The sequence below is a fragment of the Octopus bimaculoides genome, chromosome 24, assembly GCF_001194135.2.
Source record: "Octopus bimaculoides isolate UCB-OBI-ISO-001 chromosome 24, ASM119413v2, whole genome shotgun sequence".
NCBI lineage: Eukaryota > Metazoa > Mollusca > Cephalopoda > Octopoda > Octopodidae > Octopus > Octopus bimaculoides.
The window spans coordinates 9,214,962-9,231,857 of NC_069004.1; the positions used below are offsets into that span (position 1 = coordinate 9,214,962).

The following is a 16,896-nucleotide window of genomic DNA, read 5'->3' on the forward strand; positions in this document are numbered from 1 at the left end:
TACAGAGGCAGCTACAGAATTATTATTATTGTTATTATTATTATTATTATTATTATTATTATTATTATTGTTATTATTATTATTATTATTATTATTATTATTATTATTATTATTATTATTATTATTATTATTATTATTATTATTATTATTATCATTATTAAGGCAGCAAGCTGGCTGAATGTTAGCACGCTGGGCAAAATGCATAGCAGTATGTCACCTATCTTTAAGTTGAGTTCAAATTCTGCTAAGGTCAACTTTGCCTTTCATCCTTTCAGAGTCAATGAAGTACCAGTTGGACACTGGGGTTGATTTAAATGACTACCCCGTCCTCCCAAATTTCAGGCCTTGTATCTTTAGTAGAAAGGATTATTATTATTATTAGGCTGGTTCGTTGGCAGAATCGTTAACACACTGGGCAAAATGCTTAGCAGCATTTTGGTCATCTTTAAATTCCGAGTTCAAATTCTGCCTTATGGTTTCTATAACAAGATGCCATTCCTAATGCCAGCCACTGCACTGTGTACTGAGTGTTTTTTATGTGACACCAGCACCAAGTGTTTTTTGTATATATTATAATATATATTATAAAAAGTATGAACTCACCCATCATGAGTTCAAACCATCTGTTAGCATTTCATAGTTTGTTCATTGTGGGCCGAAATGCTTAATTTAATGCTTACCTCTTTTCAAATTTTTTTTTTAGATATTGACTACTTGAAGACTGTCCTGCCAGAACAAACTAACCCAGGATTCTTTGAATATCTGAAGAACATGAATGTGAACAGCGTCACTCTTTGGGCCATTGATGAAGGCACGGTAGTGTTTCCGAAGGTACCACTCATTGTAGTCGAAGGGCCGTTACCTATTGTTCAGTTGCTGGAGACGTGTTTCTTGAATTTGGTTAACTATGCAAGGTAAAAACAAAAGAATAATACATGTGGCTGTAGTTGTTATTATTTCATGTAAAGAACAATAGATCACTGGTGCAGGGGAAGGACTCTTAAAAATCCATTTTGTTGGTTGGTCCTTATTTACAGCTCAGTAGACTGGGGCGACACGAACTGAAGTGTATTGTTCACAGACACTGCTACCCAGCCCCTAATGTAATTTGTAGCTTTAAAAAATCAAGCAATCGAAGGAACAGTTATATGATTACTCATTCAGCTGTGTCTCCCTTAAATCACTCACTGTCCCCCTTTTTTTTTCCTCATACTTATTTCAGTCATTGGACTATAGTCATTCTGTAGTCCTGTCTTGAAGTCGAAGGGTTTTAATTGAATAAATTGATCCCAATGCTTAATTTTTAAAGTCTGGTAATTATTCTAGCGACTTCTTTTGCCAAACCATTACAGGAACACCACCTTTTTAGTCGAGCAAATCAACCCCAGGACTTATTCTTTGTAAGCCTAGTACTTATTCTATCGGTATCTCTTTTGCTGAACTGCTAAGTTACAGGGACGTAAACACACCACCATCAGTTATCAAACGATGCTGGGGGGACAAACACAGACACAAACATATATACACATACATCGTTTAATCGTTTAACGTCCGCTTTCCATGCTATACGACGGGCTTCTTTCAGTTTCCATCTACCAAACCCACTCACAAGGCTTTGGTCAGCCCGAGGCTATAGTAGAAGACACTTGCCCAAGGTGTCACGCAGTGGGACTGAACCCGGAACCATGTGGTTCGTAAGCAAGCTACTTACCACACAGCCACTCCCACATTAATTTGTATTAATGAATTGTCTCTTTTGATTTATATTTCCAGCCTCGTCGCTACCAATGCTGTACGTTTCCGATTGGCTGCTGGTTTCGATATGAAGTTGTTTGAGTTTGGACTGAGGAGGGCTCAGGGGCCAGACGGGGGTATGTCTGCATCACGATACTGCTACATGGGAGGTAGGTTATCATCATTGTCAGCATTTGTCTGTCATCATTATCATCATCATCATCATCATCGTTGTTTAACCCTAGGTCGGCCTTGATTGAATAAGAACCATCATCAAAGCCATTCAAACAACAAATATTTCAGGAATGGTGTATCCAGGGCTACATTATTCAATGTACCATTAACATAACTCACGGATGGTGATTCGATGCTTTTCCCCTCACAGCTGCATGCACATCTACGATGTTTTTCTCAGTTCTGCTGGTTGTGGGTCTCCCAAAATGTGCGTCAATATTGACAATTTTTTGGCCATCTTGGAAATGTCTGAACCACTCCTACACTTATGTGCAGCTCATACAATCCTCTCCATACTCTTTCTGCAACTTTGCATAGGCCTCTGAGCAGATATCACCACAACAACTTTCTCTGTCATGGTCAGTGTGACAATCACACGCTACACATGTTCCTTCCAAGCACTGCTGTAAACAGCAGAAGTGAGCTAGAATGTTAAAACTTAGTGCACAGGCACAGCAGAGGTTAAGGTCAATCTGTGTGAGCATTGGAAAAGTAGACATTAAAACTATGATGATGATGATGGCATTGTTTTATACTTCATTTTTTTTTTTTTACCCTTTTTGTTTTCTTTTTTCTTTCTTTCTAGGTTTTGATGGGACCAGTAATGTATTGGCTGGGAAATTCTTTGACATTCCTGTGAAGGGAACACACGCTCATGCTTTTGTAAACTCTTTCATTAACCTCAGCAGTATTAAGAGCAGAGTAAGGGCAACTTGCTTTCCTTGCTTTTATTTTTCGTTTTCTATTTTTAAAGTTGTTGTTGTTGTTATTTAGGCCTGCTACTCTGTCTACTTTTAATGCATTGTCACCACGTTAACAAGTGTTTTGGTGCTTCAGTGTACTTGATATATTTTTTATTGTTTCTTTTCTTTCTTTTTCTTTCTTCCTTCAGACTCTAAAGAAGAACAATTCTGATGAAATAGTAGATTTCCTTAGTTTGTGCTTGGAATGGCAGTCTCGATTATGTAATCAATTAGGTAGTGTATTTTTCTTAATTATTTTAATTACACTCATAATAAGCACAAGCATGGTGATTAAGTAAAGAACTTATGTATTTCAATCACACACACACACACACACACACATTCATACATGTGTCTACAAGTGCAACCCGAAGCAAAAAAAAATTGGATTCCACTATTAGAATCCAGTAATTTTTTTGCCAGTTGATCATGCAATTACTGATTTCACCAAGTGGACTCTGAATAATTGACTGTCAAAGTAACATATAAATGTCTTTTCATTGGCTAAGCTTAATCTGGTCTCTCTTCATGTCCATGAGAATTACAACCAGGTCATCAGTTACTTACACAGTAGATAAACCACTTCTGATCACATCTAACATAATTCAGTGTCACACTAAAATTCTTCTATGTTTATGACTTAGAATAACTCTAAGTTATGAATATAAGTAGAAAAAGAAAAAAAAAGAAAAGTAAGCTGTAATGTAAATGAGAAAGATTTTGTTAAAGTGTAAATTGTACAGGGTGTCCCAAAAGTCACTGATGATGTCTATATTACAATAACCAATATGTTGTATATGTCTAGTAATGTTACGATCATGAATTTAGCATTAGATTATCTCACTCTTTCTTGCGGAACCCTAGCTGAAAAACGCTGGTCCAACCCATGCCCTCCATTGAAGACAGACAAATGATGAAGATGATATAAAACTATCATCATCTTTAAACTCATAAACAGCTGTAACTGAATACTACAAGACATTTAGTCTGATTGTCCAGCAATTCTACCAATCAACAATCGTTATCAATACACATTTTATCCACCATATTCTTCATTGCATTCTTCTTTTTTTTGTTTCATCTACTTCTTCATCTCATCTCTGACACATTGCATTTTTGGTTTTTCTTTTTTTTTTTTCTTTTTCTGTTCTTCAAGGATTCTTCAAAGACCAAGTGAATGAAGGTGAATTGGCAGCATTTTGTTCCTATGCCATATCTTTCCCGAACCAGTTCTTGGCACTCATTGACACCTACGACGTAGTCAAGTATGAGAACTTCATCTGAATATTCTTCTTCTTCTTCTTCTTCTTCTTCTTCTTCTTCTTCTTCTTCTTCTTCTTCTTCTTCTCCTTCTCCTTCTTTTTCTTCTTCTTCTTTTTCTTCTTCTTCTTTCCCTGCTTCTATTGTTGCTGTTTTTGTTGTTGCTATTTTTTTTTATAGCCTCAGGTCAGTTTGGGTCCAATTAGACCTCTGACCAAAGGTATTCCAGTTATGACCATCTCCCATCCTTTTCAGTTTCCAAGGCAGTGGGTGGCACAGAGGTCACTGAAGTTTACCAGCCACAGCATGTGACATCCTGACCTCATTTCTCCAAGACTTGTGTTCTGGAAACTCATGTATGGTAATTTCACAAATGGTGCTTGGAAGATAACATGTGGCCATGCTGGGGCAGGGTACCGTAGCACTGATCAGGTACACTCTGGGGTACTGGATTAGTTCATGTTTAGGGGTGTTGTCTTGAGATCTCCTTGGTTGCTCCAATGGCCTCAACTTGATGAGGATCATTTGACATAACCTCTCTCAAGTGCAAAGGAGAAAGCTATGTCAAAAAAAAAAAAAAAAAAAAAAAAGTCACCAGATTTCAGTGCTTGAAAATAAAATAAATGGAATTTTGAAGAAAATTAAAAATATTACTTAAACCTTTTCTCTACATTATTACATTCAAATCATTTCAAGGTTATTGATTCCAAAATGAATCCAAATAATTTCAAAATTCCTTATTAACCCTTTAGCATCCAGTTTACTTTATCAAATGTTATGTTTATTTATTCACATTGTTTAAAATTAATCATGCATTATCTCATATCATTGAAATTTCAATGATGTAGTTGTTTACTTCTAGAATAACATTGTAGGGATCTAGATGATTTGAACAAAAAAAAAACTCGTAGAATATATGATCTGGACATGGTTGGTTTGAATGCTAAGAGATTCAACATCCATAATTACAAAAATACATAATTTCAAACTGGTTTAACATCCTTGTTCCACACACATATATATAAATGTGTGTGTGTGCATGTACATGTGTGTGTGAGTGGATGATCATGGGTGAACTATTTTTTTTCATCATAACTCTTCTTAACTAGAATTGACCTGGGACTAGATAACTACTGCTGATATATATATTTTTTAATTAATATATTTTTTTAATATGTTTTTTTAATTAATATATTAATGTTTTTTTTAATTAATAGCTTCTGTTTTTTTTTTTGTTTTTTTTTTCTTCTCTAGGAGTGGCTTACCCAACTTTCTCACAGTGGCACTTGCCCTGCACGCGATTGGCTACAAAGCCCAAGGTGTTAGAATCGACAGTGGAGATCTGGCTTACCTTTCCACCATCTCTCGGCAAGAATTTGAAAAGGTAGCTACAATGTACGTAACCACGGTGATGCATTCTTACCTTCCTTCCTTCCTTCCTTTCTTATACTGCCATTTGGGTAGAGTAGAGTAGTGGGTAGTCGTACTCTATTGTATGTGTACTTAGGTTGCAGAGCATTCACCTCAATTATTGTCCTTCAGTTCTTTTGTAGCTGGTCTTGGGCCTGAAGAGTATGTTTAAGAAAATCAAAACCCCTAATTCTTGTTAACGTTCCCTTATTTAACTGGGAGCAATCTTTACAGCATTTATCCAAGACAGTTGACACCTCTCACTTTCAGTTTCACCATCATTCTGGCATAAAAAGAAGTAAAGATAATATAAAATGAAATTTTTATCTCTTCTTGGTTGGTCCCTTCTGGAGAGGAATTAAAAGATGTTCCTTGCAGAGAAATGTTGACTTAAATCTAGAGAGAGAGATGCTGTTGTCAGGTTGCTGGTTCAAGCCTAGAGAGAAATTAATTGATGATATTAGCAAGAATGTTGGCTCAAGCCTGGAGGAGAATTGATCTATGATGTCAGCAAGACTGTCACAACTCAAGCATGGAGAGAATTTAATTGATGATATTAACTAGGAATGTCAACTCAAAGAACTCAAAAATGCCACTCCTTGAAGATGCAACATTTATTATCAATAGTAATATTTTCTTTTTCTAATATACCCGGGTTCATTCCCACTGCGTGGCACCTTGGGCAAGTGTCTTCTACTATAGCCTCCGGCCGACCAAAACTTTGTTAGTAGATTTGGTAGACGGAAACTGAAAACAGCCCGTCGTATATATATATATGTATGTGTATGTCTGTGTTTGTCCCTCCAGCATCGCTTGACAACCGATGCTGGTGTGTTTACGTCCCCGTAACTTAGTGGTTCGGCAAAAGAGACCGATAGAATAAGTACTAGGCTTACAAAGAATAAGTCCTGGGGTCGATTTGCTCGACTAAAGGTGGTGCTCCAGCATGCCCACAGTCAAATGACTGAAACAAGTAAAAGAGTAAAGAGTATATGCACAAGGCCACAATTTTCAGAAAAAGGAGGTATATGATTCCTTCAACCACAGCATTGGATTGGTTCTCTGTTTTTATTGATTTCAGAAGAATGATAGGCAAAGAGACCACAATTGGGTTTGGACTCTGAATGTGAAGAGCCAAAACTAAATCTTGTAAGGCATTTTGTCCAACATAAATGACTGTGAATCTACCACCATATTTTGATAATTTTTTTTTTCTGTTTTATGATTTTTAACTCAGATAAATTTTGGGTATGGTATGTTTATCAAGGTGGACCCAGTACAATTACTGGTACTTTTATCAACGCTGGTCCAATGAAAAGTGAAGTGTTTTAACACTGAATGTAAAATGATGTTATGTAATACCACAACTAACTTTTTTGTCTGGTGCTCTACAGATTCTGCTATTCCCCATTCTTCTTATTATCATAATAATAATAATAATAACGATAGTTTCACATTTTGGCACAAGGCCAGAAATTTTCGCAGAAAGGGGGATACTCAATTACATCGACTTCAGTACATGACTGGTGCTTCTTTTACTGATCCCTAAAGGACGAAAGGCAAAGTTGACCTTGGTGGGATTTGAACTAAGAATATAAAGTGCAGGAAGAAATGGTACAAAGCATTTTGTCAGATGAAGTAAATGATTCTACCTTAATACTAACACAGGTACAAAATCTGGTGGGCAGGCTTTAGTCAAATGTACCTCAGTACTCGACTCACACTTCATTTTATTGACCTCCTAAGAGAAGAAAGGCAAAATATTGACTTCAGAATTTTAAAAACTAATACCACAGTACGTATTTTTGTTTAAACCTCATCAATGCCTATGTGCCTCTCCTCCCCACTTACCGCCTTTTTGGTACATGTACCAATTCAACTGATCTTGTTTTTCATTAAACTCGACATACTTGCCAGTATCTGTCAGCTCCTCCTCAATACTCCCATCCTATTTTTTATGTCTGCACCAATTCGACTGGCCTTGTTTTTGACTAAGCTCAACATACTTACCAGCATCTACTAACTCTTTCCTCGTCATCTCCACCTTTACTTTATGTGTGCGCCAATTCAACTGACCATCTTGATATTAAATGTAACCAAACAGTACTTCCCACTTACCCATTTCATGTTTGCATCCAAAATAACAAGACTACTATTTTTTTCACCAATGTAGAACATCACTACTTTTCTCAGATTCTACTTTTTGTCTGATTGATGCGGATTTCAATTCTATTGCTATTATTGCTGTTGGATTTAACTACTAACATATAACATTCAGTACATTACCTTTATCCAAACTGTTTGGAAAGAGACCATAAAGTGGAAATGACAGCACAATTGTTAAAACATGTTGTTGTTGTTGTTGTTGCTGACACTCCGTCGCTTACGACGTTGAGGGTTCCAGTTGATCCGATCAATAGAACAGCCTGCTCGTGAAATTAACGTGCAAGTGGCTGAGCACTCCACAGACACGTGTACCCTTAACGTGGTTCTCGGGGATATTCAGCATGACACAGTGTGACAAGGCTGACCCTTTGAATTACAGGCACAACAGAAACAGGAAGTAAAAGTGAGAGAAAGTTGTGGTGGAAGAGTACAGCAGGGTTCGCCACCATCCCTTGCCAGAGCCTCGTGGAGCTTTTAGGTGTTTTCGCTCAATAAACACTCACAACGCCCAGTCTGGGAATCGAAACCGCGATCCTATGACCACGAGTCCACTGCCCTAACCACTGGGCCATTGCACCTCCACCGTTAAAACATGCAAGCAGTGTATATTAGACTTTAAATTTCATATTTTATAAATATTTGATGCTGGGAAGAAAATTAAAACATATTCCCAAAGCATTAAACAGTATCCACAGTGGTAGCAATACTTGAGAATAAAGTTAAAATTATGTCAAGCAGTACTGCATTAAGTTAAGTCAAGCAGCTATTGTGCTAAATGGCCAGGTATTGTTGGTTGATGGTTCTAAAGTGATGTTTAAAATGGAATGGGTCCTGACAGTGTGGAACAATGGTCAGACTAAGTATAATTATAATGTGCCAATATATACATGATGGTCATTCCAACAAAAGTTAAAATTTTATATGGCACAGGAGTGGATGTAGGGTAAGTAGCTTGCTTACCAACCACATGGTTCCGGGTTCATTCTCGCTGCATGGCACCTTGGGCAAGTGTCTTCTACTATAGCCGACCAAAGCCTTGTGAGTGGATTTGGTAGACGGAAACTGAAAGAAGCCTGTCGTATATATGTATGTATGCGTGAGCATATGTTTCTGTGTCTGTGTTTGTCCCCCTCCCCCCAAACACACACACACACACACACAACATCGCTTGAATCAGATTGGAGCCTGGTGTAGCCATCTGGTTTCACCAGTCCTCAGTCAAATCGTCCAACCCATGCTAGCATGGAAAGCGGACTTTAAACGACGATGATGATGATGATGATGAACGCTCTGTTGTATCTTTGTGTATATATATATATTTAATTAAGCTATTGTTATGAACAGTAGGGAGTGTTCCAATGTAAAAGATATCTCTGTTGAGTAAAACCCCAGCCTCTTCACCCTCCCATCGTTTAACAAAACTATTACAAGGTGAGCATCAGTCATTTATTGTTTGTGCTTTTTCCAGGTTTAATATCCCAGTATTTGGCAAGTTTACAATCGTAGCTAGCAATGACATCAACGAAGACACCATCCATTCTCTAAACCAGCAGGTATGTTTTAACGATTTGTTAATAATACAGTTTACACCTGTCTTTTTTATTGTAGTTTCATATTGTCCTGTATATGTCCATCTTTTATCGTAGTTTCACAATGTCACAGTTTGTGTCTTTCTGTTCTTCCTTTCTACTTTTATTTCACTTTATTTTGTCTTTCTTAGGTTTATTATTTAGTATAATTATACTGGAATGGGTAGGGACTAAAGCTGAAGAGATAAGCTTTTGGTAGACTCTTATCTAGTTTTAACCCTCTTGAACCTAACTCACCTGAGGCTATCACTAATTCTCTGGATACAAACCTCTTGTCTCAAATGATCTAAATTAAATTCTACGTATATAAACTAAACCAATTCTATGGATACACACTTCTTGTTTAAAAATGATCTGAATTAAAATCTTCCATCAAAATTTCATGTTAATTTTTGTTTCAAACACTAGCTTAATAATGATAGTTATTTTACTAAATTCTTCATCATTTTAAAAACTAATTGAATTAATGGCAGTTTTTTTTAACAGAAATATGGTAACAAAAGGGTTAATTATGACAAAGTTGTTTTACTAAATTCTTCATTATTTTCAAAATTAATTAATTTAAAAGCAGTGAATTTCAACTAAAATATGTTGCAGAACTGTTAATAATGACAGTTATTTCACTAAGTTCTTCATTATTTTCAAAACTGAAACAAAGACTGTGTATTTCCACAGAAAAAGGTTAAATTGGGAGCAGTTGGACATGGCAGGGGTTCAACAGAATTTTAATTTAATTCATTTTCTCTAAATTGTTTTTTGTTTCTTTTCCGTCTATTTTTCAAATTTTATTCGTAGCAAAACATTTTTGCTCGTAAACTAAAATTAGAGAAAAATAAAGGAAGGCACCTTAAACATTTTTCATTATTAAATAGAAATAAGGTAGTGAGCTGGCAGAGATGTTAGTGCACCGGGCGAAATGCTTAGCGGTATTTCGTCTGCCCTTACATTCTGAGTTCAAATTCTGCCGAGGTCGACTTTGCCTTTCATCCTTTCAGGATTGATAAATTAAGTACCAGTTACATACTGGGGTTGGTCTAGTCGACTGGCCCCCTCCCGCAAAATTTCGGGCCTTGTGCCTAGAGTAGAAAAGATTATTAAATGGAAACTGGACTTGAATTTGTTTTAATATATACTCCTTTCCCCACATCTGCATGCATGCACGCATGCACATGCACAATGTCTTTCTACATGAAATATTTACCAAATGAGAGCAAGTGTCCTGGCAACTTTTATTGTGTCTGTATAATTAGTGATGTGGTAAATAGAGATTAGTTTGATTTTGATATTGTAAAGGTTTCTGGAAAAATATATAAATGATATATTTTTAAAATTTGTAAACAATATATTTGGTAAATATTTAGTATAGATGGTTTATTTTTAAATCCAGGTCATTTTAACCCTTTAGCGTTTATAACCAGCCATATCCAGCCCCACCATATTCTTCCTGTTTTACAAACCAACCAGATCTGGCTTCTGGCAATGTCATTTTAAAAATAATCAATTACATCATCAAAATCTTGAAGCTATGAGATAATGCAGGATTAATTTAAAACAATGTGAATAAATAAGTATTATATTTGACCTGAATGCTAGATGGTTAATCCGGCTGATTTTTCTTAGGTAATTTTTAAGTAGATTAAGTATTGTTGGGTACGTTGAGTTATCCTCTGATTCATCCCCTGCTGTGATTCTTAAAAGTATCCATGTTTATATTTCAATTTTACTTTTTGAAATTAAATTTTAAATTCTTTCCAAGAAAATTCATTTGAAATTTAAATTGGTGAAAATATTTTTCTTCGGTTAATTTTGATTAGAAGTTGAATATCTATTTTATTTTACTTTTCAAATTTTATTTAAAAAATAAAAATCTTGTCTGTCCATCTTAACTCTCTTCATTTCATTTAATGTAAAAAAAAAAAATTTTTTACTAAAAACCTTTCTGTTTTATCAATTTGAAATTTCAAAAGTAAAAAGTAAATTTTAAAAAAAAACCCCTGAAAATTAAGAAGTTAAAAGGAAAAAGATTTGAAATTGAATTTCTCCTGTTTGATTTAAACTTAAGACCAGTGTGTTATAGAATTCACCATTCCTTAAGCTTGTCATTTGGCTTATGCTGCCACTAAATATCTAGAACATTTGGAGTGTCCCTTCTCTTGGATCTCCTGCTCATTTTGTCTTCAAAGCTTTAGAACTCTTGAGATGTGCCTTGTGCCTTGTCTTCATTACATTCTTACAAGAGGAAACTGCGCTGCTTACTATTTCTTATGATTCTCAAAGGGGACAAAATGTAAAGATCTCCCTCTGGAGTAGGGGTTTAGTTTTTCAGAAGTGAGAGTTTCTTAAAGAAATAATTGAATTTAACACTGTGAAATAAAGAAAACTTTGCCAGGCTGGAGTTCCTTCTTTGACTGTCTCTTCTGCCGCTGCTTGCAAAATGATAAACCCAAAATAATAAACATACTAAATAATCACTAATGACCATATATGTTCGGTGATGCAAACAGGAAAATAGAAGTCGCTCAAAATGAGTGTATATATTTTATTATTGTCATTATTATTAATAATTGGCATAAGTCACTGACTGACTCCAGGGCCAAGGGTTTCATGCACAGATAAGTGCCAATGCACAAAACTCAGTCTTTGAGTCACTCTGAAACTTCTGACAATTAATAATAAAAAAAAATAAGAGCCATATATCTCTAGATTTTGCATCATTCATTTCATATTTATTTTTTGTTTGTGATGTAACATATGTTATACATGTGTGTTTATTTTAACATTGTACAACATGGAGGATAAGTGAATTCATCCAATATATTAATGGGACAAGAAGATGCCAACTATGTACATCCGGGAAATTTCATATATTGTTCTCCAGGATGTTTTGGTGCCTGTTACCATTTCCAGAGTGAAAGGGCATCCAACTGTAGAAACTTTGCCAGATCAGATTGGAGCCTGGTGCAGCCTTCTGGCTTGCCAGCTCTCAGTCAGACCTTCCAACTCATGCCAGCATGGAAAACGGACGTTAAACGATGATGATGATGCTGATATATATATATATATATATATATACACTTCTATTATCAATAGTTTATTTTTGTAGGGAAATTTTTTATGGCAAGGAAGTGCTTTTTGTAAGAATTTTATATAGTGAGGATGTGTTTTCCACTATCTTCTGACATAGTTTGGTTTTATGTTACATGGAGTAGTTTCATGCAATTGCTCCTTGTAAGTGCATAGTGTGTTTACAAGAAAGTGTTGTCCTTGTATGGCCAGTGTAACATTTTATAACTTTCACCTGTCGTATCAGTCATTCTTTTGCTTGCTTTCAGGTTTACATACCTGTGATTCTGTGTTTTGTTGTTAAGTTTTGGTGGAGCTCACGATTTCTCGACATTTGTTATAGCCTTTCTTCATCTGATAAATAAAACAACAAAGAAATCTGGTTGTGAATGTGATGATTTTGACAGCTTTTCCTCTCACTGACAGCTTTACAGCATGGACCGGTGTGTTGTATTCTGCTACCAGAAATAGAAAGGTTGTCTTTGGCAAGACTAATGTATTTTTTTTTACTCTTTTTGAGTTTTTGTTCAGAATTATTGGTGTTGACGTGATTCTATCGTTAAGAAATTTGCTTCAGGTTTGATTCCATTACATGGCCTATTCAGCAAGTATTTTCTACTTTCACTTTGGGTCAACCAAAGCTTTGTGGCAGACAAAAAACTGAAAAAAGCCCACTGTATATATATGTGCATGCATGCATGTGTGTGTGTGTGTGCGTGCGTGCATGCATGTCCCCTTATCTTGATCCTCATTTACAACATCACATGATAGTTGTAAATGGGTGTCACTCTTATACAAATGAATGTCGTTCATTTCCAATCATCTGGGAAAATGTCCAGTCATGAAGGAATATTACCTAGCATGGGAACAAATGAGGGTTAGTGACAGGAAAAGCATCTGGCTGTAGAAAATCTGACATTGCCAATGGTAATGAGTTACTGCTCTCCTAGACACCTTCACGTCTTCTCCATATGACTAAGGTAGATCCGTTTTTGTGTATTATGCAATTTGATTACCTTACATCCTAGATGGATTGTTTTACTGTGGCTGGTGATGGCAGTGATTATGAAGAGAACTTGTAATGGCAGTATGGTCATACTTATTAGTTTGAAACTGAAATAATAGTAAAAGAGGTTGTCTCTCGAGTGGACGTCATGACGTGAGGCTCTTAAATTTAAGGAGAGTTTTTAATAAGAAACAAAACAATGACAGGTCATAAGTTTGTCAACATTTAGTGGTGGGGGCATATGTTTACTGACCAGATATTATGGATAGACTGCAGTGTGGGATTACAAAGGTGTTGCGTATTTTGAGCTGCTTCTAAGGAACCAAATGATCAATTCAGATGTTTACTGTCAATAACTAATGAAACTGGAAGAAACAATCAAAGAAAAACGGCCAGAATTGGCAAATCATAAAGGAATCATGCTCCACCATGACACCGCTAGACCACACATGTTTGCTAACTCGTGAAAAATTATTGGAGCTTGGTTGAGAAGTAGTGTCACATCCACCATATAGCCCTGACCTTGCACCATCAGATTACCATTTATTTCAAAGTTTGCAAAATTCTTTGAATGGTAAAACATTCAATAATGATGATGACGACCTGAAATCACACTTGCTTCAGTTTTTGGCTGATAGGACCAGAAGCTCTATGAGCACGGAATCATGAAGTTGCCAGAAAGATGGCAAAATGTCATCGAACAAAATGGAAAATATATAATTGATTAAAAACTTATTCTGTGTATGAAAAAGAATTACTTTTATTTCACACTAAAAAAACGAAATTACTTTCTTGCCAACCTAATATATATATATAAATATATATATATATATATGTGTGTGTGTGTGTGTGTATATATATGTATGTATGTATGTATATATATATATATATATATACACACACACACAATCTTTTTTCTTTTGTTTCAGTCATTTGACTGCAGCCATGCTGGAGCACTGCTTTTTTAGTCAAGTCGACCCCAGGACTTGTTCTTTGTAAGCCTAGTACTTATTCTATCAGTCTTTTTTGCCGAACCACTAAGTTATGGGGATGTAAACACCCCCAACATCGGTAGTCAAGTGATGATGGGGTGGGGGACAAACACACACATACACATACACAAAAACACTTGTTTCAGTTTTTGTCTACCAGATCTCCTCACTAGTTCTTTGGTTAGTCTGGCTGTAGCAGTGGACACCACTTGTCCAAGTAGAACTGAACCTGAAATCATAAGGTTGGAAAGCAAACTTCCTAACCACTCATCCAACAACAAATCAAAGCACTTAATTAATCCAATACTTAGTGAAACTTTTAATGTGGCTAATTGGCAGAATCGTTTAAACATCAAGTAAATGCTTGGCAACATTTTGTCTGTGTTTATCTTCTGAGTTCAAATTCCACTGGGGCTGACTTCTTCGCCTTTCATCATTTCAGGGGTCGATGATACAAGTACCAGTTGAATGTTGGGGTTGATGTACTTGACTTAGCCCCCCCCCCTCCCCCTCGAAATTGCTGGCCTTGTGTTAAAATTGGAAACCAATATTTAGTACGGATTTTCATTAAGTCGTCTCTACTTTAGTTCTGGTTAAGAAATAAAAAACAAAAATAAAATGAAATAAAACAAGAATATTAAAAACAGTAACAAAACAGTAACAAAAAAAATCGTCTGCCATTGATATCGGCATTTTTCTTTTCCCCATCAAAAATGTTATTTTTTTTCTTGCAGTCAAATACAGATGATAATTCAGTTGATAATACGTTAGATCAACCAGTAAGAAGAAATTTCAAATCTACTCCTCCTTTTTTCTTTTCTCTCCTTTTTTTTTTCTTCTTTAGCCTAGTACATTTTATTATTATTACTATTACTATTAGTTTGTTTTTTTGTTATCTGTTTGTCTATATTGTTTTTAAAAAAATTCCTTCTTTGAGCTGGTTTTGGATTTTTTTTCTTCTTTTCTAATTTTTTTTTTTTTTTTTTAATTTCCGTCTTATTTTTAATGGGTCAGCTTCTAATTAACATTCTACTAACTCCACACGAATATCTTGTTTTTTTTTCTTTTTAAATATTTATCAGCAAATTTTAATCCTTAAGTTGTTTTTCCTTCTTTATTTTTGTTTCATTCACTATTATTATTATCATCATTATTATTATTATTATTGGAGTGAGCTGGCAGAATCATTAGCACACTGGGCATAATGCTTAGTGGCATTTTCTCCATCTTTATGTTCTGAGTTCAAATTCTGCCGAGGTTGATTTTTGCTTTTCATCCTTCCAGGGTCATCAAAATAAGTACCAACTGAACACTGAGGTCGATGTAATCAACTAACCCCCTCCCCTAAAATTTCAAGCCTTGTGCCTATAGTAGAAAGAATTATTATTATTAATAACTTATTTATTTATGCTTTGAACATAATTTCGGCATCTCGTGTGCCTTCCACAGGTTCAAAATAAATGTCAGTCTAATTCATTTTTTTAGTTTATATAAAGGACTGAAGTAACTCAGCAGAAGTGTAATAGATAGAGAGAAAAGTTCTTTACTTTTAATATTATTATTATTATTATTATTATTATTATTATTATTATTATTATTATTATTAAGGCAGTGAGCTGACAACATCGTTAGCATGCCAGGAAGAATACTTAGCAGCATTTCATTTGTCTTCGCATTCCAGGTTCAAATCCCACCCAAAGTTGACTTTGCCTCTTATTCCTTTCAGGGTCGATAAAGTAAGTACCAGTGGAGCATTGAGGTTGATGTAATTGACCCACTCACCCCTCCACAATTGCTGGCCTTGTGCCAAAGCTGGCAGAACCGTTAGCACACCAGGCAAATATGCTTAGCGGCATTTCGTCCACCTTTTATGTTCTGAGTTCAAATTCTGCCGAGGTTGACTTTGCCTTTCATCTTTTCAAGGTCGTTAAACACTGGAATCGATGTAATTGACTTATTCCTTTGCCCCAAAATGGCTGCCCTTGTGGCAAAATTTGAAACCATTATTATTATTATTATTATTATTATTATTATTATTATTATTATTATTATTATTATTATTATTATTATTATTATTATTATTATTATTATTATTATTATTATTATTATGATGAATTGGAGGAATTGTTTGAACTTTAGACAAAATTTCTTGCAGTACTTCATTCAAATCTTTACATTCTAAGTTCATACCTCACCAAGGTCAACAATACCTTTCACATCTCCAGGGTCACTAAAATAAAGTACTATTATTATAATGAACCCATGTTAGAAATTGTCTCTTTTGTTATTGTGTAGTTATTGTTAGCAGTGGTATCAGTCTTGTGACAATATAAGAGATTTCTGCCAAGGTTGACTTTGCCTTTTTTCCTTTCGGGGGTCGATAAATTAAGTACCAGTTGTGTACTGGGTTCATCTAATCGACTGGCTCCCTCCTGCAAAATTTCGGGCCTTGTGCCTAAGAAATAGATTTAAATATATATATATCTTCCATTGCTGAGGTAGTATTTTCTTAGGCCATTGTCAATTCTTCCAAATTAATCTATCTACAAAATCATAAACGCGTTATGTTTTGCCTCTTTTTGTTTTTATGATTTTGTGCCATCACCATTATCACAACTATCGTCACCACCACTACTACCTCCTGTTTTTTTTATTGAGTTCGTGCTTTTTTTCCTTTTCCTTTTTTTTTTTTTTTTTTT

The 16,896-nt window shown here is 35.2% G+C and overlaps 1 protein-coding gene across 1 annotated transcript in view; it reads left to right on the plus strand.

The window, feature by feature from the left end:
• Positions 1-16,896, plus strand: part of LOC106882586 (nicotinate phosphoribosyltransferase) — a 47,706-nt gene that overhangs the window by 17,414 nt on the left and 13,396 nt on the right. Inside the window, exons 4-11 of the mRNA XM_052976510.1 lie at positions 704-914; positions 1,774-1,904; positions 2,555-2,670; positions 2,861-2,945; positions 3,868-3,976; positions 5,226-5,366; positions 9,016-9,100; positions 14,932-14,976. Coding sequence (XP_052832470.1) covers positions 704-914; positions 1,774-1,904; positions 2,555-2,670; positions 2,861-2,945; positions 3,868-3,976; positions 5,226-5,366; positions 9,016-9,100; positions 14,932-14,976 — 923 coding nt within the window. The remainder of the gene's footprint in view (positions 1-703; positions 915-1,773; positions 1,905-2,554; positions 2,671-2,860; positions 2,946-3,867; positions 3,977-5,225; positions 5,367-9,015; positions 9,101-14,931; positions 14,977-16,896) is intronic.